This window comes from Carcharodon carcharias, chromosome 7 (genome assembly GCF_017639515.1).
Source record: "Carcharodon carcharias isolate sCarCar2 chromosome 7, sCarCar2.pri, whole genome shotgun sequence".
NCBI classification, from domain to species: Eukaryota; Metazoa; Chordata; class Chondrichthyes; order Lamniformes; family Lamnidae; genus Carcharodon; species Carcharodon carcharias.
In genome coordinates this window covers 45,699,433-45,723,903 of record NC_054473.1, presented here as the reverse complement: position 1 = coordinate 45,723,903, position 24,471 = coordinate 45,699,433, and the positions used below count along the sequence as shown (strand labels likewise).

At 40.3% G+C, this 24,471-nt stretch overlaps 1 protein-coding gene across 2 annotated transcripts in view; it reads left to right on the top strand.

The window, feature by feature from the left end:
• cadpsa (Ca2+-dependent activator protein for secretion a) overlaps positions 1-24,471 on the top strand; it is a 563,574-nt gene that overhangs the window by 335,838 nt on the left and 203,265 nt on the right. For both annotated transcript variants that reach the window (XM_041192084.1, XM_041192085.1), the window contains exon 9: positions 14,373-14,439. In XM_041192084.1, the coding sequence (XP_041048018.1) occupies positions 14,373-14,439 (67 nt within the window). The remainder of the gene's footprint in view (positions 1-14,372; positions 14,440-24,471) is intronic.

Below are 24,471 nucleotides of genomic sequence, written 5' to 3'. Positions count from 1 at the left end.
TTAACAGTTCGGACCTGTACTCTTATTTCCCAGTTTTTACTGTTTCTTCATTCTGGGCAGTGGAGGACTGTTCTGACATCATGAAAATACCAGTGTTGACACTAAGTGGCTTATACGTGGAGCCTTAATGAATAAACTGGCTTCCCATGTCCATGCACCAGGCAATTGACCTGACTTCCAGCGCGCCTGGGAAAGTTCGCTGAAGGGGGAAATGTGTCGGGGAGCCGGCCCGCTTTGACTCCCCGCTATTTTCTATTTTCCTGGCGCCACCCTGCAGCTCTGCCTACAAAGGGCTTGGAAAATCCATGCCGTTGCGTCTTATAAAGGTGGAAATTTGGCAGAAACTGCTGCCATCTGAAATTCCTTGCAATGTAATTTATTTTACTGTCCCTGTGAGATACTTAACACCAGGAAAGTTGAGGAAATTTACCCCTAAATCTTCATAGGAGTGAACTAGTGCCTTAACCATCTGTTAGGATTCCTGCACCAAGTATTTTATCCATCTGAAAATTTAGAGCCTAATATCCACTTCTGTGAGAATAAAGTCAAAATCAGTCAGATGATCGAAGTAGATTTAGTATTCAGGTCGTAAGCATTATGTGATATAATCGGATCTTCTGCTATATGGACAGTTCTTCATCATCTACTACTACATATATTTTCAAAATGGGGATTGGTGATCCCTGATGCCATTATTTTTCCATTTATTCATCATCATATTTCTATACTTTGCTGCATTAATTAATTAATTAACTTCCGAATGTATGAACTTTTGCTCGGAGAAAGAGTAAGAAGAGAGACCACACAGTGTCTACAGTGTTCATTATCTTCCATGTCATCATGATAGGCCTCCTGGAGGAATGCAGTCCCTTTCCCACTCCTTCCGAAGGAAGTTAAAATCTTCCCTGTCAGCTTGGAGCTAAGTCCTTGCACAGTAAGATAGATCAGTTTTGCACTGAGTTTTGTGATAGAAGTGGATTAATAGGGAACTCCTAGAAAATAAAGTGGAAAAAGAAACGCTAAACATCACCTGAATGTATGTAATAAAGAAGCAGTGTCTGCAAAAAAAAATTCTAGATAAAAGCTGTGATAAATATAATCAGGTTTCTTCTCTGCATGTTTAATATCTGGAAGGTACTGTTCATGGATCAGGTTAATACTTTGTATTCATCCTAAAAATATTCTAAGAAATGTGATATTTCTCACCAAATAAGCTGGAATTATTTTATTACTTATGATCATGCATTTAAATATACTTGTACTTCTGCAAATCAGCTGATAATATAAAGCTCTGCTCATTCAAGGAAGTTATTTTTTGTCCTTCTTCCATCCAGCAGAGGGCAGTCTTGGTTCACTCAGGAGTTGAGCAGGAGCTGATACAAATCCATTCCCTAAATCAAATTCACTGCATCATTTTTTTAAATTTTTCAATCAAACAGGCATTTCCTACCTCATATCAAAGTCATTTTGTTGCTGCCTCAGTGCATCATTTCTGAAGAATGACGTGTGAAATGTCAGTATGATTAGTTTTGCTAAACAGGTCACCAATTTTCTGTCAATTTTGCATCCAGCGATCACTGATGTGTGTTATTAATGCTTGTGAGCTTTATTTATCATGATGATGCAGAATCTTCAGATTCTGTTCCAAGGCTGTGGTATGCTCATAATTCCCAGCCTCAACTGTAATGAGCTTTGTTTGTTCAGCTATCGTTCTAATTGTACTCAATGACACATGTGATCTTTGTTGAGATGACTGAAATGTCACAGAGCTAGTTGTAAAATATTAGGCTGAATCCTAAGGTACATTTATTTAGGTATACAGGGCTAGCAGTTTCGACAACCCTTCAGACGGTTGATTTTGATCTTTTCTTTCAAATATCTGCTACTATCAGAAAAGCATGAGAAAGATGGGAACAACTAAAGATCATCCAGATACTTTACCCAACCTTTAACTCTATGTAATTTAGATGCTCACGTGACTCGGCGATAGTCTGGCATCTGTTAAGCACCCATTTGAATCAGGAATTTGACCATTTTAGTTTCAAATTGCCCAAGCAAATAAATATTCCCTGTACTAAATGCTGCTAAATTTGCCTGTGGTTGGTAGGACCCTAGCCTCCGAGTCAGAAAGTTGAGTTCCAATCCCAGTGCAGAAACATGAGCACAAAAATCTAGGCTGACACTCCAGTGTGGTACTGAAGGAGTGTTACTCCATCAGAAGTGTTTTCTTTTGCAGGAGTTGTTAAACCAAAGCCCCAGCTGCCCTTTCAAGTGACGGTAGGCCCATGGCGCTATTTCAAAGAGTGGGGGAGTTATTCCTGGTGTCCCAGATTCCTCAATCAACATCTCAAAAAAGTAATGGTATGATCATTATCTCATTGCCGTGTGTGGGAGCTTGCTGTATGCAAATTGGCTACCATGTTTCCTACATAACTACACTTCAAAAGTTCTGAAATAACTATAAAGTGTTTGGGACATCGTGAGGCCGAGATAAGTGTTCTGCAAATGTAAGTTGTCTTTCTTTCACAGTTCTTAACTCCAAAGCTTTTGCAACTCAGTCCCAAATTCCATTCAGTGAGTTGTACCTGGTTGTGCCATTGCACCTAGCATCATGTGGAGAGCTGAATGCAACAGAATTTTGTCAGCCTATCCATTGGTAGATGTATTGGTGCAAACCCTCTCTAAAATGGGAGAGATTTGCTAGAGTGCTCAAAAATTAGAACGCAGGCTTTAAAAAAAACAGTTCTGGCTAAAGATTTCAGCAGCATGCTACATATCAGTAGCGAAATGTTTTGATCCCTCAGTTTGCTGTCAGGTGGTTGCACTGCATGGCTCAAATGTGTTTATGCCACACTTTTCAAGAATATTTACCACTGCCGTATCTGGCACTGACAGCTGAAAGAGGGATGTGGCAAAAAAGAACAGAAGAAAAATATGGTATTTTTTGGTTGTATAGAACTTGAGTATTGCTGAAAAAAGGGACATGTCAAAGCTTTTTGTCTTGCACTCATCAGGACACTTTGCTGACTGGTATTAATATATGTATGTTAATGTATTAGTACACATGGCCCTGTTCTTTCCATACAGAAAGAATTTGTACACACATTGCGCCTGTTTCGGCTAAACAAAATAAGTGACAGTCATTCGCTGACTCATTCCTCAGGGCAATGCCTTGACCAATCAAGGTCAAGCTACCTGATTTAAATTTCAAACAATGCTTGGCAGTTAACTGTCAGTCACCATCACTGGTGCATTTTCCATGGCAACCCCTCTACCAATCAGTCCACTTGCCAATCAGAACTCTCTTCTCATAAAGTATAAATTGCTGTTTTCCCCTTATATTGGCATTCTTGCGAAGTGTCCCAAAAAGCTTCGACATGTCCCTTTTTTCAGCAATACGTTATTTTTTTCTAGCGTGATCACCAAATCTCCTCGAGGAGAGAGAGCATAGGAGAGGCAGAATGCTTGGTCTCCATGAGAGTAACCCTTAATAAGTCGCGTCTCATACCATATAGAGGGAGATGACATTGACACTAAGTACCTTCTCTCATCTCTGGAAATGTCCATCGGTTTTGCAATCATTGACTTAACCAGGGCAAGCAAAGTAATACATCAGTCAATTTCTCTTTTCTGCCCTGGGCAGCAGAACATTCATTATCTTTAATTAAAACCTTTCCCACTGCACTCCTATTTCAGAGAGGCAATTACTCTCACAGTAACACTGACATTTACAATAAGGTCTATAAATTTAGCTGTATAGCATTCATCTTGTGGGTGTTAATTAACATACTAGACTCCCAATATGGTGGGCAGGAAGCAATCGCACATTTCTGGCCAGGGGTGTACCACCTGCCATATTGATGAAGGAAGAAAATAGGCATCCAGAGACTGCACCGAAAGCAGGCATCAGATTCTTTGCATGCGCAAATCAGAGACCAAATGCCTGCTTGCGGCCTCCACTTAAACAACTACTTATATTGATATAGCGCCTTTAACACAATTAAATGTCCCAAGGCGCTTCACTGGACCACTATAAAACAAAGAATGACACCAAGCCTCAGAAGACAATATTGGATCAGATGATCACAGGTGGTTTTAAGCAGCATCTTAAAGGAGGAAAACGAGGCAGAGAGGTGCCGGGAGGGAATTACAAAGCTTGAAGCCTAGAAAAATTAACACAAGAATTAGGAGCAGGAGTAGCCGTTCGGCCCTCAAACCTACTCCACCTTTTGATAAGATCGTGGCTGATCTGTTTGTAGCCTAAAGTTCACTTTACTGTCTGTCCCCCATAATACATGATTCCCTTGTTGATGAAAAATCTACCTGACTCAGCCTTAAATATATTCAATGACCCAGCCTCTACTGCTGCCTTGGGAAGAGAATTTGACAGACTAATGGCCCTCTGAGTGAAAAGTTTCTCGTCATTTCAGTCTTAAATGGGAGACCCCTAATTTTTAAACTGTGCCCCCTCTACATTCCCCCACGAGAGAAGACATCCTTCCAGCATCTACCCTGTGAAGGCCCCTCACAATCTTATGTTTCAATATGATCGCCCCTCATTCTTCTAAACGCCAGTGGGTATAGGCCTAACCTGCACAACCTTTCCTCCTAAAATAACCCCTTCATCCCAGGAATCAGTTGTGTGAACCTTCTCTGAACTGCTAATGCAATTATGTCCTTTCTTAAGTAAGGAGATCAAAACTGGACAGACTACTCCACATGTGGCCTCACTAAGGCCCTGTACAGCTGTAGCAACACTTCCCTACTTTTATACTCGATTTCCTTTGCAAAAAATAGCAACATTCCATTTGCCTTTCTGGATTTTAGCATATTCCCTACCACAGATGTTAGACTAACTAGCTTTTGGTTTCTTGATTTCTGACTCCCTCCTTTCTTGAACAGAGGTGTTATAGTTGCAATTTTCCAATCTGCTTGGACCTTTCCAGAATCTAGGGAATTTTGGAAAATCACAACCAATGCTTCTACTATCTCTGCAGCCACATCTTTTAAGACCCTAGGATATAGGCCATCAGACCTCGGGGACCTGTCAGCCTTTAGTTCTAACATTTTGTCCAGTACCTTTTCCCTAGTGATTGTGATTGTTTTAAGTTCCTCCTTCCATTTTACCTTTTACCGCTTGATTTGTAATTATTCTTAGGTTGTTCATTGTGTCTTCTACAGTATCTGGCACAGACACAAAATACCTGTTCTACAGTTCCATCATTTTCTTGTTTCCCGTTATTAATTTCCCAGTCTCACCCTCTAGGGGACCAACACTACTTTAGCAACTCTTTTCCTTTTTAAATGCTTGTAGAAACTTTTACTATCTTTTTATATTTCTAGCTAGCTTTCTCATTCTCTAATTTCTTCCTCCTTCCTTTTTTGTCGTCATCCTTTGCTAGCTTCTGAAACCTGTCCAATCTTCTGGCTCACCGGTAATCTTCACAGCATCGTCCATTTTTTCTTTCAATTTGTTACCATCCTTAACTTCGTCAGTTAGCCATGAATGATGCATCCTTCTCATAGAGTTTTTCCTTCTCAATAGAATATATCTTTACTGTGAGCTATGAAATAATCTCCTTAAATGTCTGCCAATGTTTTTCTACTGTCTTACCTTTTAGTCTATTTTCCCAGTTTGCTTTAGCTAACTCTGTCTTCATACCTTAGTAATTGCCTTTATTTAAGTTTAAGACACTAGTCTTAGGCCCACACTTCCGTTTCTCAAACTGAATGTGAAATTCTATCATGTTATGATCGCTGTTGCCAAGAGGCTCCCTGATATAAGATCACCAAGGCAAATTGAACGCACGACTACAAATGGTGGAGAAATTATAATCGGGAATGCACAAGAGGTCAAAGTTAGAGGAGCATAAATATCTCAGGAGGATTGTGGGGCTGAAGGGAATTACAGAGGTTGGGAAGAGGGAGGATTTGAAAACAAGGATGAGACTTTTATAATCAAGATGTTGCTTGACTGGGAGCCAATGTAGGCCAGCAAGCACATGGGTGATAGGGAAACATGACTTGCTGTGAGTTAAGAAATGGGCAGCAAAATTTTGGACAACCTTAAGTTTACCGAGGGTAGAACGTGGGAGACCAGCCAGGGATGTTTAAAATGATCAAGCCTAGAGGTAACAAAGGCATGGATGAGGCTTTCAGCAGCAGTTGAGCTGCATGGGTGAAGTCGGGTGATGTTACAGAGGTGCAAATATGTGGCCTTAGTGATGACATGAACATAAGGTCAGAAGTTCATCTCGACATCAGATGTGACACCAAGATTTTAATCAACTGGCTTAATTTCAGACTGTTTCCAGGGAGTGCAATGGAATTGTTAGCTAGGGAACAGAATTAGGAGTGGGGGCCGAAAACAATGGCTTCAATCTTACCAATATTCAATTGGAGAAAATTGGTTTGCACCAAAGTAGCCAGCATCAATACTGGTTACACTCAGTAAAAGCAGACCTTGACACACCTTGACACAGCCTGCAATGTATGAGGTAAGTTTTCACATTCACTTCCCTGAATCTGAAACCAGGAGGAACAAGAGTGTCAAATCCCATGAATAAATGTTAAAAGGATGAGCTGCATTCACTGGTGAAGCACATACCATGTGCCACCATGAATAGGTAGTGGAGACAAGAGGATAAACAAGAATTTGCTGGCTCCAGGAACAGCTCCGATATATTCTTCAGCTGCCGCGCTCAGTGATCTCACCTCCATGAGCCATATGTTTAAAAGAACTATGCTGTCTGAAGCACTAACATTTTCTACAGCCAATACAAGGTTCCTAGGAACCCTGGATGGTCTGTTGGCTAGTATGTAGCACAGTGGGACAATCTCTTGCCACTGTTCACATTGTTGAAGTCTTGGGCTCCAACTGGCTCTGCGCAATATGCAAGGCGGTTAGATGAAGAGACCCATTATATGTGGCCTCATTCTCCTCATTCCTACCCTATGCTGTACTACACAATTCACAGGGCATACTGAGAGAGTCACCAGCTGGAGGAATATGGCTGGAGGAGACACTGTTGAAGCTGCTGTCTCTCAGGGTGACATAACATTACGCTTCTCCAACTTCCCTTGTGACAGTAGATATGGCAGAAAGTGAATAGCCTCTGCAATATTGAATGTAGAGCGATTAGTTTCATGGCTATCTCATGGTCTAGCTCAAGGAGGCAGCGATGCACTTTCATCCCAAGGTTCTTCTATTGAGAAACAGCAGCTAATATCTTGACACTGCAACTGGAGGAACATCTGGAAAAAACTGATTCAGGAGTGCAGAAATCATATTCTGTCAACAAGGGATGCACCAGTGTAAGGAGCACTAAACGTATGCATTGCAGAATTAAACTTGGTTGAAATTTATTCATCCACTGTGCACCAAGAGTTTTAGAGGATGAATTGGTATAAAGTTTTGACAGAGGAGAGAAATGGGAGCCATGGTTGTCTACTTCGTACAGATATAATTTTCAGGCGAGTTTTTTAATTTGCTGCACAGTGCAGATTTACAGAAGAAAGAAAGAGAACAGAGGGACATTCATATATAGGGCAGATGGTACTTGGATGAATCTGGTGTTTGGCTGTGGCTTCCTTCAATGCCCTACAGTAAGAATCTTTTCTGGGTGTTTGTCTTTAACTTGCTCAGGTCTTGGCTGTGTCTGCCTTCTTCACCAGCTCCATGCTTATAAACCTGGATAACAAATTTGTGCAGCTGGCAGAATATGACAATAATCTATGGAAACTTGGAAGGACTGTATCCTATCATAACCCCCACATCTGTCCAGCCACCTAAAGCTCTGTTTCAAGAACCTTGGCATGTGTTCGGTGATGATTTTAATGGCTACATGGGCATGGTTGTATTTGCAGTGATAATCCTTTGTAGAACAAATCTGCAGCACTCAAATTTCAGTTTCAAGTCCTAGCATTGCAAAATTATGAGTAGCCCTTTAAATGCTGACTTCAACTTTCCCTATAAAACTCAACCTATACCTGTGACACATACACAAATACACACCACACTGAAATTAGACAAGAACTGCATTACAATATTAGAGTCACTTAATGATAAGCTGATCGTTTACAATGATTTTAATATTCCTATTTTTGGGGTGCGCTTTGCACTTTCCCACTCTGCCTCAAATGTGTATGCATATGACCATACAGTACGGGCAGATTGTTAGCAATCAGATTATTTGCTTATTTCCTGATCAACGCAGACTTCCCGTTCTGTGCCAGCATCAACAACTGTCATGATTCAAAAGTATACCCCAATACTCCCATGGGATCTCCATAATGCACCACTGTGCATAAATAAACCTACTTGGACATTATGTCTGTGAATCTCATATACCCTAATATTCTATTAAGTTTTGGCAATTGCAACAGAACAATACATTGATAATTTGAACATTTGATAATTAGCATACTGAGCTCTTTGTCCTGCTCCATAATAGTATCATAGCCTGAGCTGTGCCATCATATTAAGTATTTTTTGTGGAAAAATACTAAATAATAATTATTGTTCATCTCACCCAGTTGCAATGTATCTGTTTCAATGATGCCTGTATCCTGCTTTCCTATACTGCTTTATATAATTTGAAAATACAGATATTCTATTTGCAATGCTTTCAACAAGCTTATTAATGAAAAATACCTGCTGTCCAAATACCGGTAGCTTTGTGTGTTAAAAATGTATCTTACAGTATGTATTTGGGTTATAAATTGGAATACATAGTTAAGCCTGAACACTATCCGTAAGATATATGCAGAATAGTTGATCAGGATGCAGTAAAGTTGTGACTTTACTCCTGATGTTTATCTACACTTATTGACACTCACAGTTCTACAGAGAATTTTCTATTTGATGAAATTCAACCTTATGACTAATGTCACACAAAAAGGAGAGGGAAACGGGGAGGAATTCAGTGTAACAGAATGAGCTAAAGGTGTGAAAGAGCCAAAATGAAGTGGATCAATGGCAGAGTTCAGCCTCAGTACCTCCTGCAGCAATATATAACGTTTTTAAAAACTCTAACACCAACTCAATTGTAAATTACTTCCTTTATAAAACAAACCAGAAACATGTAAAGGGAACTGGACAGAAGGAGTGAGATTTGGAGGCCTCATCACAGAGAGCAATCAGGTGGCTGTTAGGTTCCTTAGACACTAGTGCTGTGAGATGCTGAAACTGAGAAAATGATCCAGAATGAAAATCCAAAACGTAATACAGAGCTGTCTGTACTGGCACCCCACCATACCAACAATAAATGTTTGAGGTGTAGAATTGTCCTATGCCGTCTTACCGTGGAGTGATGTGAAGTGCTTAGAATTCAGGATGACTTCCCCTTCTCATGTTATTCTGAGCCGCAGTGTCAGTGTCATTTCTGACAAACATGCTGATATGCCAGTACCAAGGTGTGGGCTTGAAAGAGCACAAGTTAATAAATTTGATGTTTTTTTTTAATGGCTATCACTAAACGATGGAAAATTAATATTCAATAACCCTGCAAGTGATGGTCACTTGTGCATGCAAAGAACTTGTGGCATTGTTTCCTGTTAAGTGTGAACTTCTACTGATGATCTAGCTTACTTATGCCAAATCCTGCAGTGGCCTCCTGCTGGGTCTGAATCACAGCATATCAGCAGGCCATAAATTTAACATTTGACGTTCAGTATGTCCTCCTCACATTTACACCACAAAAGCATTCAGATTTGTACAATACAAATCAAACTATCTTGGCAGCAATGCTTGCTTTCAAGTAGGTGCGGTACTGAATGCTCCTAAAGACATCATCAGGACCTACTTTAAATCCCTATGCCAGAAGTAAACCATCCAAAAATGGCATTGCATCACTTATCAAAAGAGCAGAAAGAAATGAAAAGATGGAATAGTTCTGTTAATAAAGGATGAAATAAGTACATAGTGAGAAACGATCTTGGTTTGGAGGATCAAAATATAGAATCAGTTTGGGTGGTGATAAGAAATAGCAAAGGAAAGAAGTCAATGGTGGGAGCGGTTTATAGACCCCCTAACCTTACACTGCAAGACAGCATATAAATGAAGAAGTAATTGGGGCTTGTAAGAAGAGTACTGCAATAATTGTAGGAGATTTTAATTTTCATATAGATTTGACAAATCAAATTGGCAAAAGTAGCCTGGAGGATAAGCTCATAGAGTGTATTTGGAACAGGTCCTTAGATTAATATGTTCTGGAACCAACCAGGGACCAGGCTATTTTAGACCAGGTAATGTGTAATGAGATAGGATTAATTAATGACGTAATAGTAAAGGATCCTCTAGGTAAGAGTGATTATAACATGATAGAATTTCATAATCAGTTTGAGGGTGAGAAATTTGAGTCTGAAACTAGTATCTTAAACTTAAATAAAAGCAATTGCAAGGGTATGAAGACAGAGTTGGCTAAAGTGATATTGGAAAATAGGTTAAAAGGCAAGAGAGTAGAGAAGCAGTGGCCAGCATTCAAGGAGATATTTCATAATCTTCAGCAAGGATACATTTCATTGTGAAAAAAAGACTCTGAGAGGGATGTGCCATGCAGGGCTAACTAAGGAATTTAAGGCTAGTGTCAAATTAAAAGAAAAGCTGTACATTGCTGTTAAAATTAATGAAGAATGGGAAAATTTTAGAAACCAACCAAGTATGATTAAAAAACATAAAGAGGGAGAAATTGGAGTATGAGAGAAAACTAGTACGAAATGTAAAAACAGACAGTAAAAGCTTCTACAAGTATCTAAGAGAAAGAGAGTAGCGAAAGTGAGTGTTGGTCCCTTGGAGGGTGAGACTGGGGAACTAATAATGGGAAACAAGAAAATGGCAGAGACTGTGAAAAAGTATTTTGTATCTGTCTTCATAGTAGACAAAAATCATCCCAAGAATAGTGGAAAATCAAGAGGTAAAAGGAAGTGAGGAATTTAAAACAATCATGATTACTAGAGAAAGAGTACTGAGAGAACTAATGGGACTAAAGGCTGACACGTTCCCTAGATCTGATGACCTGCATCCTAGAGTCTTGAAGGAAGTAGCTGCGGAGATATATGGATGTGTTGGTTGTAATCTTCCAAAATTCCCCAGACTCTGGGAAGGTCCCAGCAGATTGGAAAGTTGCAATGTAATACCTCTATTCAAGAAAGGAGGGAGACAGGAAGCAGGAACTATAGACCAGCTAGTTGAATATCTGTCATTGGGAAAATGCTAGAATCGATTATTAAGGTGGTGGTATCTGGACATTTAGAAAGTCATAAAACAATCAGGCAGAGTCAATATGGTTTTGTGAAAGAGAAATCATATTTGACAAATTTATAGGAGTTCTTTGAGGATGTAACAAACAGGATGGAAAAAAAGGGGAAACAGTAGCTGTAGTGTATTTAGATTTCCAAAAGGTATTCAATAAGGTGCCACATAAAAGGTTACTGCACAAGAAAAGAACTTATGAGGCAGCATTTCCCAGTCAGCGAGTGGGGGCGGGGCATGCATCCCGACATCACCCCGCGCCATTTAGATTTTGAGTTCGGTGGGCGCGCAGCCGACTCAGCTGCGTGCCTGGTGACCTGTCGACAGCCTATTAAGGCCATTAAAAAAGTAATTAAAATGATTAATAATGGACCTGCCAGTCCAATCTTAAGATTGGCAGGTAGGCATAGAGCCCAGGCGGCCTTCTGAAAAAGCATGAAACCTCATTCATGGGCGGGATGAGGTTTCATGAGGGATTTAAAATGTTCAGAAAATGTTTAAATAAAAGTAATGTACATGTCCCAGCTCATGTGACAGTGTCACATGAGGGGACACGTCAGGAAAATTTTTTCTTACCTTTAATAAATTTTAAAACGTTCAACCAACGTCCCTTAGGCAGCACTTTGCCTCAGGGAGATCCGTGTGCACTTCCATGCACATGCACGCACGAGCACACAGACCTGCTCAGGGAATCCCCCCCCCAACCACCCGCATAGGGACAGCGGCCTAATGTCACCACCATTCATTTTACGCATTGGCGAACGGGCCCCGCCTCCGCTCGCTGACCAGAAAATTCTTCCCCACAAAAAGTTAGCATGCAGGTACTGCAATTATTAGGAAGGCAAATGGAATGTTGACCTTTATTGCAAGGAAGATGCAGTATAAGATAGGGAAGTCTTGCTACAGCTGTACAGGGCCTTGGTGAGATGCACCTGGAGTATTATGTACAGTTCTGGTCTCCTTACTTGGGAAAAATTTACTTGCATTAGAAGTAGTTCAGAGAAGGTTCACTAGGTTGATTCCTAGATGAAGGGCTTGTCTTATGGTGAAAGGTTGAGCAGGTTGGGCCTATACCCATTGGAGTTTAGAAAAATTAGGTATCTTATCGAGACATAAGATTCTGAGGGGGCTTGACAGGGTAGATGCTGAGAGAATGTTTCCTCTCGTGGGAGAACCTAGAATTAGGGGGCAAATTTTCAAAATAAGGATTCCCCCTTTTGAGATGGAGATGAGGAGGAATTTCTTCTTTCAGAGATCGTTGGTCTTTGGAATTCTCTTCCACAGAATGCATTGGAGGATGGGTCATTGAATATATTCAAGGCTGACATGAACAGATTTTTAATTGACAATCGAATCTCAGGTTATGAAGGACAGGTGGGAAAGTGGAATTAAAGCCACAATCAGATTTTTTTGAATGGTGGAGCAGGCTTTATGGGCCGAATGGCCTACTCCTATTTCTTATTTATGATCACACATCATACTGCCACTAAGGCCTCCTGAGATGGATGATCTAAACACCTGCCTGTTCCAGGTGAAAGCAGGATACAGGCATCATTGAAACAGATACATTGCAACTGGGTGAGATGAACAATAATTATTATTTAGCATTATACATGATAAACAAATTGGGTTCCAGATGTGGCACTGATTATACTCTGCAATGCTATGCAAATTTTTACCAGTCAGTGTCTGACAGGTGATCCTTCAAGGGACTGCTGGAGGCCACTCACTCAGAATGGGGCAGGAATTGCTTAATCTTGTTTATTGGTGCGAGCAGGACTATGTCCCCTCAAAAAAACACCAGCTGCTGCCAGCCCATCAAAGTACTCCTCTGTGATTACCTCTTCTGCAGCCTCCCACATGGATGTTGCCAATCTCAAGCCCTCCCAGAACCAGTGAGCTGCAGAGGTTGGCACCTGTAGCTCACTGGGGGATATAACTGAGAACCGGTCCTCAAAATGGCTGGAGCCTTAAGCCTGCAAGAACTGATGGGAGGCTGGTGTACTCTGCCCAGGCCCCCTGTCCCTGAATGCTCGCTCTTCACCAATAGTTAAAATGGTCACCAAAGTTTCTGTGCAGTGTTCTTGTTAGTATTAAGTGTTGTCATGTTCACTCGGTCACAAGGCCACTTTCCTGATATAATGAACTCAAGAAGGTTGGTGCAATTTTTTAAAGATATGTAGAAATGCAGAAAGTACTTCCTAAGTGTTTACATCAAGTGGTTTCAATCTCATCTGAAGGTTTTGAATTCCAACTTGGTTATTTCCTATGGAGAGAAGTGGGGAGAGAAATTAGACAAAATATAAATCTCAAAAATCCCTACAATAAATCTTCCATTAGTTTGTTACATTTCCAACTCAGTGAGCCTTTATCTGTCTATATGTCAATCTCTTTATCACTCTCTGTCTGGAAATGTCTGAATTGAGTCTTTTGTGTTCAAAAATACAAACATGAGAAAAATAAAGTCAGGCAAATGAGTCACACTTCTAATTTCTGACTTCACTGATTAGATACAATTTAGCAATTAGTTTTTGTAGCCTTAAAAGCATAAGCATGGTTAAACACCAAACAAAGAATTTCAGCTCCAATCCTTCTAGGATATGGCCTGATTCCCAGCCAACCTCAGCATACAATCAACCCGAGTTCCACGGGTACGGTCTTCACCAAAAATAGCATACATCTACAGAACCTCTTCAACTCTGCTTATGATGGTTTGGACGGTGTAGATCCACCAATGTTATCTTTAAGTAACAGCAACAGCTGCAGCAACTAAACCTTTGCTTATTCTCAATTTATGCACCTAGCCTCTGTCTTCTTAAGCCTGCCTGTACTGCTCCTTTGAAGTCATCATCTACTGAGCTCTCATGGCTCTGTTTCCTTTTATATAGTTTAAACCAGAAGTTTTGATTTCCAACCTCAGTGTCAGCCTCAGTTTCCTTAGCAACTGGGAGGGTCAGTTTCCTTTCTCAGTTTCCATTTTCAATTAGGGCCTGTTCAAAAAACGTAAACTTTGCCCATAGATCCCTTCACAATTGTTAAAAATTAAACATGTGCTAACCATCTCAAAACTTCATTTTTAAAATCTGTTTCTGAATGTACTTTTCTGTGGTTTGTTTTCCAGGTATTTATGGACCATTGGTAAAAATGTTTGGAAAAGATGGAAGAAAAGATTCTTTGTTCTAGTGCAGGTAAATAAAAATGAATATTCTAAGTGTCTTTGACTTATAAATTAGTGACGCAATTTACAAGAAGCTTACTGCCAAATATGTATTTTTTTTATTAATCCACAATCTCATTTTAAGTATTTTCCTTCACTTGCTCATGTTAAAAGTGTCATCTGACTGACAGTTATAATAGTACGTAGCAAGTATATGGGAACTCAGCTATGTTTGATTATAATTTAAGAATTGTCCATAAAGTGAGCTGCCAGAAACAGTGTGAAGACTTGGCAGTGCCTTTCTGTTGCTAAGAGAGGAAAGTGAGGAAATTGATCTAATAGGGGCTAGAAATACATGGTTGCATACAGGGCAGGGTTAGCAATTAAATACTGCAGGCTATAATATATTTAGAAATGATAGAGAAGGATGAAGGGAGTGATAGGGCAGATGTGTTAATCACAAACAATACTATCGCTGTAACAAGAAAGGATGTAACAAACAGAGGTATAAATGGAATCCATATGGATTGAGATATAGGTCACACTACTAAGGGTATACTCCACACCACCAAATAGTAAAAATCAAGTAGAAGGAGAAATTTGTAGGCAAATATATAAAATAAGTTAAAAAAAAATCAACCATGATTATGGGGGAATTTCAGCTACTCCCATCTAAACTTACAGGGAAAGTAGGTGAAAGGTGAGAAGGGGATGGAGCTTTTTACAGGATGTAGAAAGACCCCTTTCTGCTCTAATATGTAACAAACCCAATAAGAGTGGAAGCAATGCTGGACCTAATAATAGGAAATGAACCAGAGCAGACAAGAGCAGCTATGGAGAAGGGATCACAGTATGATGAGGTCTAAGTTGATAATTAGGAGACATATGGATTGCACAATGATCAAAGTAATAGATTGAATAAAAGCTAACAATGTAATCAATCATACTGAATTCTTTGAAGAACTAACAAAAAGATTCTACAACGTTACCTGATGCTGTATACATGAACTTTCAAAAAGCTTTCTATATGGAAGTGACTCACGACATTGTTAGGGTGTGTGGTGTCAGGGGTCAAGTAACAGATTGGATTAAAAGACAGTTAAGTGACAACTTCATCAAGCAGGCAAAGTAAGCCTGCCACCCCGCCCAATGGAAGCATTTTGAGGCCCATCATAGTAAGGCATTGATATAATTCCATCAGCAAGCTGATATTTGGAGTGCTCAATGATCAAAGGCGGCTGAAAATCTGATAACTCCATCTTTGAGTGCAACCAATCCAGACAAGTTAAACTGGGGAGAGTCAATATCAAGAGAGGGCCCTGGAAGATTGGGCACCACATGGGTTGATCTTTGTGAGGTCAGGAATACTCCTGCCAACCCCGCAAAAACCATTTAAAAACTTGGTGAGATTTTTTAAGTGGCCTGCAGCCGTACTAGTGAACACCCCTTAGGCTTCTGATTGCTAAATATCGATGAGTGGGTCACGTGCAGCACACACCATTGGTAATTTAGAGTTGTAATTATAAGACCCCAATTCACATGGGTTAATGTGATGCCTACCTCTTTCCAGTATGTGCCTGGGCAACCCATTTCTAGGCCCCAACCTAAATATTGCAACACCAGCGTTGGAAAGAATGGGGTAGTAATTGTTGTACCGCTGTTATAATCTCACAACTACCCTGCTCCTGCCTGGCAAACGAGATGAAAATTAGCCTCATTTGTTTACTGTGGTTGCCAATATCCAGAAGTAAACTTAGGCCTTTTTTAATGTCTAAAATATGTTGGAACTAATATCCGATATAAACCATCACTGATTAGGATAGCTCAAATTTACACGGAACATTCTCTTGGTGGCCTTCGCCTTTGTTCTGAATCTCAAACACTCCCTTCAGGTCAGATAGTCTGAGGTGAAGTCCAACCTACACAACAAAATTTCAAGAAAAACAAAAAGACAACCAAAAATTGACTCTAAACCACGTAGTTCATCTCATACATTACTGTCAACTAATTCCCAGAAAGATGTGAAAAGGAAGTTATTGCATTTTAGAATATAGTTAAAAGAATGACTTTGTTTTCAGGGAATTGATTCATGTGAAACCTAGATTGCTGAACAAGTTAATCCCACACATGATATGGTCAGCACCTTCTGAGTTACTGCAGTTAATCCATATTTTGAATTTTATTCCAATCTGTTAATTTCAGAATTACAATGTGTAAAATGAAAGTTTTTTTTTAATTGGACTACATGATCTGTTCTGCTTTTCAGCGCCCACATCGCAAGAGCTGAAAAGGTTAAGCTTTTTCTGCCAGTTAAGGGTGAATGTCACTTTTGTGGCAGTCCCAGCAACTCTGAGATGTCTACCAGACTGTTTATAACCAACTATTCAATCTCAAATTGAGCTTTAAACCGCATATAAAAAGATAGGATGCTGGAAATACCAGCACCTATGGAAAGCACAGAAAAATTAACATTTCAGATATGATCTTTTCATTGGAACTGGAAGAACAACATTAAAAAAGAAGCACAGCAAAAGGAGTGGGAAAGAAAACATACTCATACATACATGCATGTGCACAGCATGTAAGAGAGGAAATAGAACAACCCTATAAAGTTCTCATGTGGAAAATGATGTAAATAGTGAATGATAAAGCCATGCTATTTCCTTGTAGCTGTACCCATCTCTTTCCCCCACCTCAGTCCATTTGCTTCTGACTTCTTGACTTTATCACCTCCAGACTTGATTACTTGAATGTTTTTCTGGCTAGCCTCCCATTTTCCATCCTCTGAAAATTTCAACTCATCCAAAGCTCTATTGTCGATATCTGACTTTATCCCAAGTCCCTGAAACCCATCATACTCATCCTTGCTGACCTACATGGATCCCTGATTCCCCCAGCCAGAAATTTAAAATTCTCATTCCCCTGTTAAAATCCCTCCAAAGCTATGTCCCTTCCTGCTCCCTATGTAGCCTTTACCAACTTTTCTTATCAACCCACCCCACCATCTCTTCATTCTTCTAATTTAGGCTTCTTCTGCATCCCACTGCCTTCTGCTTTACCACTGACATCTCCCTTTGCTGTTTCTTTTATAATGTTTTTCTTCCAGTTCCAATGAAAAGATCACACCTGAAATGTTAATTTGCCTGTGCTCTCCATAGGTGCTGGTATTCCCAGCATCCCAGAAGAGATTTAAAACTCGATTTGAGGTTGAATAGGACATGGTGGTTGTAAACAGTCTGGTACAGCCTAAGACAATGACCACGGAAGGGGATGGAATTGGGGCAAGTATATAAATTTTGTGGCAGGGCCAAAAATGCCAAATATGGCTCTCTAATCTCCTCTACCTCGCTGTTTTCCTCTCCATTTATAAGATCCTTCTTAAAATCCATGTCTTTGATTAATTTTTTTGTCAGTCCACATAATCGCTCCATCTTTAGTTCAATGCCCATCTTCCTTATATCTCTGTGAAGCACTTTGGAGTGATTTTCTCTGTTAGAACGGCAATATAAATACCATTTGTTATTATTATTGCTACTGACTCTGTTCCATTCCAATTGACATTCACAGTGTAACAAAGCAAACAAGCTACAGGTTCCGTTACCTCCCTTCCCACCATCTCAGTACAACCACCATGGACCTTCCGGGTTTCAACAAATGGATTAATTGTGCAAAAGTCAGGACACTGAAAGCAGAGAAAGTGCCCTTTGAATGAGCTACTATTTGTAACAGTGCATAATGAACAGCAGGTGGTAGCACTGAATTAATATGGTCAAAACATACTGGCAAACTCTCTTTCTAGTTTACACAGATCTCTTAGTACTTTGTGTTACAACGTAAGATGCAAATATTAAAGCTGTTTTTCATCAGCAATCTTACAAAATGATTAAGTATGAAAATGCTAGTTAGTTAGTTTGTTCAGATTCTTTTATATTGGATCTTCATTTCCAACGTCCGTAGGTTATTTTGTGGAGTTACTAGTATTCTACTATGTAAGTGTGCTTATTCAGTGTATGTCATTGGTCAAATTGTAGTTAGCTTTAGCTGAACTGACATGGTTGATGAATTTCTCACTGTCGTGTTGGGAAAATGTATAAGCCTACCCTCCATAAAATGGCCCTTTTGGTAAAATATTTTGTTGATGCACTGATTTAACTGTATCATGTGACCTTTTTATGTCAAATACCTTGTACATTCCAAGGATGTTATTAGCCCATTTCAGTTGCAGTTGCAACACTAACTTTGCACTATTGTTTTCAATCATAGACAGTAGTGAAGTAATTAAGGTTTTATTTAGTGTGTAATGTACCTTTAAGAATAATACTAGTTAGGCAGGATCACATGATCTGTGGTAACCAATGGGAGTAGCAGCACAGGCAATCTCAGCCATCAGTGTAGAGTTAGAGTTGGAGTTGAAAGCACACGTGTAATTGCTGCTGAGCATTTTGTAAATACACTTAATGTTTCCAACCAGAAGTGTCTGCAGATCAACTCTATCACTAATAGCACAACTGAGCCACCCTACAACAAACTGACGACTAGGATAAAACATGATTGAACAGAAGAAACCAAGTTAAAAAGAAATCGGCACTGTGCCTTGTCCAGTGATTGTAAGTAGCAAGCTCCATTAGAATTGAAGAAGGTATCCGCTCTCGAAACACCACAGTTTCGGAGAATTGATCCTTTTTAACCAGCCACAGATGGTTGGTCTCAATACATAGAATGCCTCACGTTCTTTTTTCAAGTGAATGAGATTATGGGGGAAGTGAAGAGGCAAGTGATCCTCTTGAGTACTTGTGGGAGCAAAACCTACAGCTTGATTCAAAGTTTGACGGCACCCAGTGCCCCAGATTCAAAAAATTTTGAAGAATTGGTGGACCTCATGAAGGGTCATTTTCAACCAAAGATTTCAACCCTCGGTCACGATGCAGAGGTTCAGGTTTAATTCGTGAAGTAGAGCCCCGGGTGAAATAAATGCATGCTACTTGGAAAATTTGAAGCAACTAACGGAACATTGAGAGTTTGGTACAACTCTGAACGACACGCTCAGAGATCATTTAGTATGTGGTGTGAAAGAGGACCTTATTCAGAAAAGATTATTGTCCAAAGTGAATCTGGATTTCAAGAAGGCGCTGGAGATAGCACTAGCAATGGAAAGTGCAGCAAGAGATTCAAAAGCAATACAGGGTGCACAGAATGGTGCCGCCCTCCACATCGGGCGGGAAAACTCAGCCGGAAGAGGCATGAGAAAACGAAACTCTGCAAGGAAGCGGGAAGCAGCCCCCTCTAGCCAAAGAATAAAGGAAAATAACTTAGCAGCGAAATTAAAGAATCATTTTAATAGATGTGAAAACAAACAGCCTTTTAGCGATTGGCAGTTTTTAAAAATCGTATGCTACTATTGTCACAGAAATGGACATATAATGAGGCAGTGCAAGGAAAGATCCACGTAGGCTTGTAAACAAAAGAAGAAGCCCAATGAAATCTACAATGTAGAAGAGCCTGAAACAACAAATTCAGACATTTACTCATTGTATAATCTGAACATTGGAAAGACAGAACCAATACTTGTCACAGTGAAAGTAAATGGCAAATCTGTTAGAGTGGAAGTGGACACAGGAGCTTCCCCTACAGTAATTGGGGAACACACCTTCAGAGATTTGAATAATGGTGAACATTAATTAAGTTTAAAAGAAACAGTCGCCAAGCTAAAAACATATATGGGTGAAGACATTCAAGTAAAAGGCATAAGTAGAGTAACTGCCCATTGTGGAAGCCAATCGGCAAAGCTACCTTTGATGGTGATAGCAAGTGAAGGGCCAAGCCTCGTGGGACAAAATTGGTTTAAAGGAGATTAAATTAGAATGGTCTGAAATTTACCAGTTGAGAGCAAGTGGGCTACCAGAGCTACTTAGAAAGTATGCCACCATCTTTAAGGATGAACTGGGGAAAATCCAGGGCCTGCAGGCCAAGATTCATGTGGATCTGGAAGCAACCCCTCGCTTCATGAGGGCATGACCGGTGTCATACATCCTGCGAGAAAAAGTTGACATTGAACTGAACAGACTAGAGAAACTGGGCATTATGCAACCTGTTCAGTTCTCAGAATGGGCAGCACCCATAGTCCCTGACCCTAAACCAACCAAAGTATCTGAATTTGTGGAGACTACAAATTGATGGTAAATAAGCTAGACAGGTACCCCATTCTGAGAATCAAAGACCTGTATGCCAAGCTGCCAGGAGGGACAAAGTACACAAAGCTTGACATGAGTCATGCTTATCAACAACTAGAGTTGGATAATGCCTCTCAGGCATTTGTCACAATTAATACCCACAAAGGGTTGTACCAATATACACGATTGCTTTTCTGTATCTCCTCTGCTTGTGCCATCTTTCAGAGAACAATGGAAGGCTTACTGCAGGGACTGCCCCAGGTTATAGTGTATTTAGACGATGTATTGGTGACAAGATTCACTGAGAAAGAGCATTTGGAAAACTTGAAAGAAGTCTTAAAACGTTTCTTGCAACCTGGAATGTGTTTAAAAAAAGAAAAGTACATGTTCCAAGTGAGGGAGGTAATCTATTTAGGTCACTGGGTAGATTCACAGGGCCTCCAGCTGGTTGAGGAGGAAGTGAGAGCCATAAGAGAGGCACCCCAGAGCTCAAATCACTCCTAGGAATGATCAACTATTATGGGCGGTTCTTACCCAATTTGTCTACAGTGCTGGCCCCCCCCTGCATTCTCTACTCAAAAAGAACCAACATTGGTCTTGGGAGGCACACCAGAAAGAAGCTTTCATAAAGGTGACAAAGTTGTTTCACTTGTCCAATCTATTAGTGCATTATGACCAAACGAAAGAATTGGTTCTGACATGTGACGCACCTCCCTACAGAGTGGGAGCAGTGCTCTCTCATTGGATGGACGATTGCATGGAACAGCCAAGGGGTTACGAATCAAGAACGTTCACCACAGCGGAAAAGGGATACTTGCAGATAGAAAAAGAAGGCCTGTCAATCATCTTTGGTGTCAAGAAATTTCACCAGTACGTACACTGGTGCCATTTTACAATTGTTTCAGTCCACAAACCATTGCTAGGATTGTTTAGTGAGGACACGGCTATACCACCCATAACCTCAGCAAAAATACATCGATGGGCCTTAATTCTGGCTGCTTATGAATACACTTTCGTACATAGGCTTGGCAATCAAACCGCAAATGCTGATGCCCTTAGTTATTTGCCCTTAGAAAATGATGAGAAAATGATGAGCATGTCCCAGTTCCACAGGAGCTTGTTTTACTGTTAAATTTCTTAGATTCCTCACCAGTATGTGCTCAACAGAGAGACTCGACAAGCTAGGACACAGTCCTATCTCTGGTACGAGAACAAGTGTTACATGGTTGGTCACAGGAGCCCGTATCTGGTTAAATGAAACCATACTTCAACAGAAGACATGAATAACCAGCCAGGATGGCATCTTATTGTGGGGAGCACGAGTGATAGTTCCTCCAAAAGGAAGGGAGACACTTTTAATTGAGCTACACAGTGCTCATCCAGGAATTTCCCGAATGAAGACCATAGCAGGCAGCTACCTATGGTGGCCTGGAATGGATGGCGAAATAGAGAGTTTAGTAAAACACTGCGTGCAATGTTAGCAACTGCAGAAGTTGCCAGGGACAGCTACATTACACCCGTGGGAGTGGCCAGTTTGGCCCTGGGTGCAGTTACACATTGACTACATTGGACCTTTCCTGGGAACAATGTTTCTGCTCATTGTTGATGCCCATTCAAACTGGCTGGATATATATGAGGTGAAGTCACCAACGTCGGCCGCTACAATTGAGAAAGTATGTCAGAATTTTGCCATTCATGGACTACCAGAAGTAGTAATTTCTGATAATGGCACAGCATTTATGGGTTTATCAGCCTCAACGGGATCAATTGTGAAAACTACACCATACCACCCTTCCTCAAACAGACTGGCCGGACGGGTGGTTCAAGCATTCAAGGCAAGCATGAAAAAGCTAACTGGTAATTCCTTGGCAACCAAACTAGCATGCTTTTTCATTACAGGACTACTCCTGACAGAACAACAGGTGCCACATCTGCAGAGGTATTGTTGAAACGCCCTCTCAGGATGAGATTGAGCTTAATAATGCCGAATTTAGAGGGGAAAGTGGAAAGGAGTCAGGGAAGCCAGAAAACCAGACACAACTGGCATAATCACGAGAGGAAATTTACCGCAGGAGAGCCGGTATACGTGAAAAACTTAGGGGAAGGACCAACGTGGTTACCGGGTGAAATAGGTGCGGTGACTGGACCTCTATCTTACCACATGGAGATGGAAGGCCGGATTATCCATAAACATGTGGACCATTTAAGGAAGAGAGTGATGAATTGCCAAGATTTGGTTCCGCCAGTGATCATGACTGGGTCTGTGTTTCTTGTTGAGGATGCTCAGCCCAGGACTGACATGTCTGATGTTCCTGTAAGAGTTGAGAATAGAGAACTGTAAGTGTCCACCAAAGCATCTGATGTTCAGGCAACTCCGGTAAAGGAGGTTCCTGACAAAGAATCTAAAGTTGTGGAGCTGCGACATTCTACACGTACCAGGAAGCCATCTGAAAGATTGAACTTATAAATTCCTTACCCTGTGTAAATACTATGTTGTCTTAAAAAATATGTATTGTAAACATAATATGTATAGTCAAGTTAAAGGGGAAGGAATTGTAGTAATTATGGTATTTTTTTTATTGTAATGTGCCTTTAAGAATAATACTTGTTAGGCAAGATCACATGATCTGTAATAACCAATAGGAGAGTAGCGTGGGCTACCTCAGCAGTCAGTGTAGAGTTGGAGTTGAAAGCACACATATAGTTGCTGTTGAGTATATTGTAAATAAGCTTAATGTTTCCATTCAAGAAATGTCTGCAGATTAACTCTATCACTATTAGTACAACTTGGCCGCCCTACGATAGTAGAAAGAGTTTTTCCATCTTTTGATGCCCTTGTAGTGGTCTTCTACTTGTTTGAGACTTTTACCGTTTCCTTTACATGGAATAAAATCATAAAATCAAGGTTATTGAGGAAAACATCCAGGGTGGTAGTGGTTTTATTCCTTTTCTCAAACTTAGTTACACTGTTCCAATTGTTTTTCAGTACAACGTGGTACGATACCTCACTTATTGAAATATATCTCTTATATACAGCTTAGATGAATGAATATGATACCCTATTTATAGGTAGCTTGTGGATGACTGATGAATTCTTAACAAGTATCAATTCTGAAGTGATTTTTTTGTGTTTGCCCTTTGATTTCTCCCCCACCCCCTCACCCACTCCCCATCGCATCACTTTGGATTCATACTACTACAGGTTGTTTATTTCTGATTCTCTATTAATAGGCAGCTTTCAATAAGTACCATTTGCCTCCTCGGGTGAGCTGAAGCTTCCCTCACGTGACCATTTCCAGTTCCTGGACTGCTAGTTGCAAGGACCAATTGTTCTGTTTCTATTCATAAATAATAAAGCAATTTTATTAACTATAGTTCCATATCTGTTGTTGTGATCCATGTAGAGACTGATAACTTTTATAAAGATATTTGGATTCCTGGTGACTGACTTAAAGGCATTTGATGACGAGATGTGAAATTTTAAGACTTATAATGTAACAAACCAACTAATACTCTAAACGACAGAAAAGTTAACCCATATTAATGCTTTAATGAGACTGATAATCCCACAACATATACGTTACAACACCTTCTCCGCAGGATTACAGTCTTTATAAGAAACAGTCCACAGTCATCCCCAGCTTCCAATGTGTTCACATTTGTCGAGTCGTAATGCAAGTGACCATCGAAAGGAGCTTTCCTGAGTTTTCAGAGAAGTGCCAAACCAGCTACCAACAGTAAGACCCACTCTGGCGAATTCTCCTCCTGGTCTTGCTGGGGAAAATCTTCCGAAGTCTTTAGATTGTCATAGGATGTGTTTCTTCGCCCAGAGATCCTCCTCCTGTATTCCACCTGGTAGCCTATAAAGGACTCACAGCCTTCTCCATGTTGCT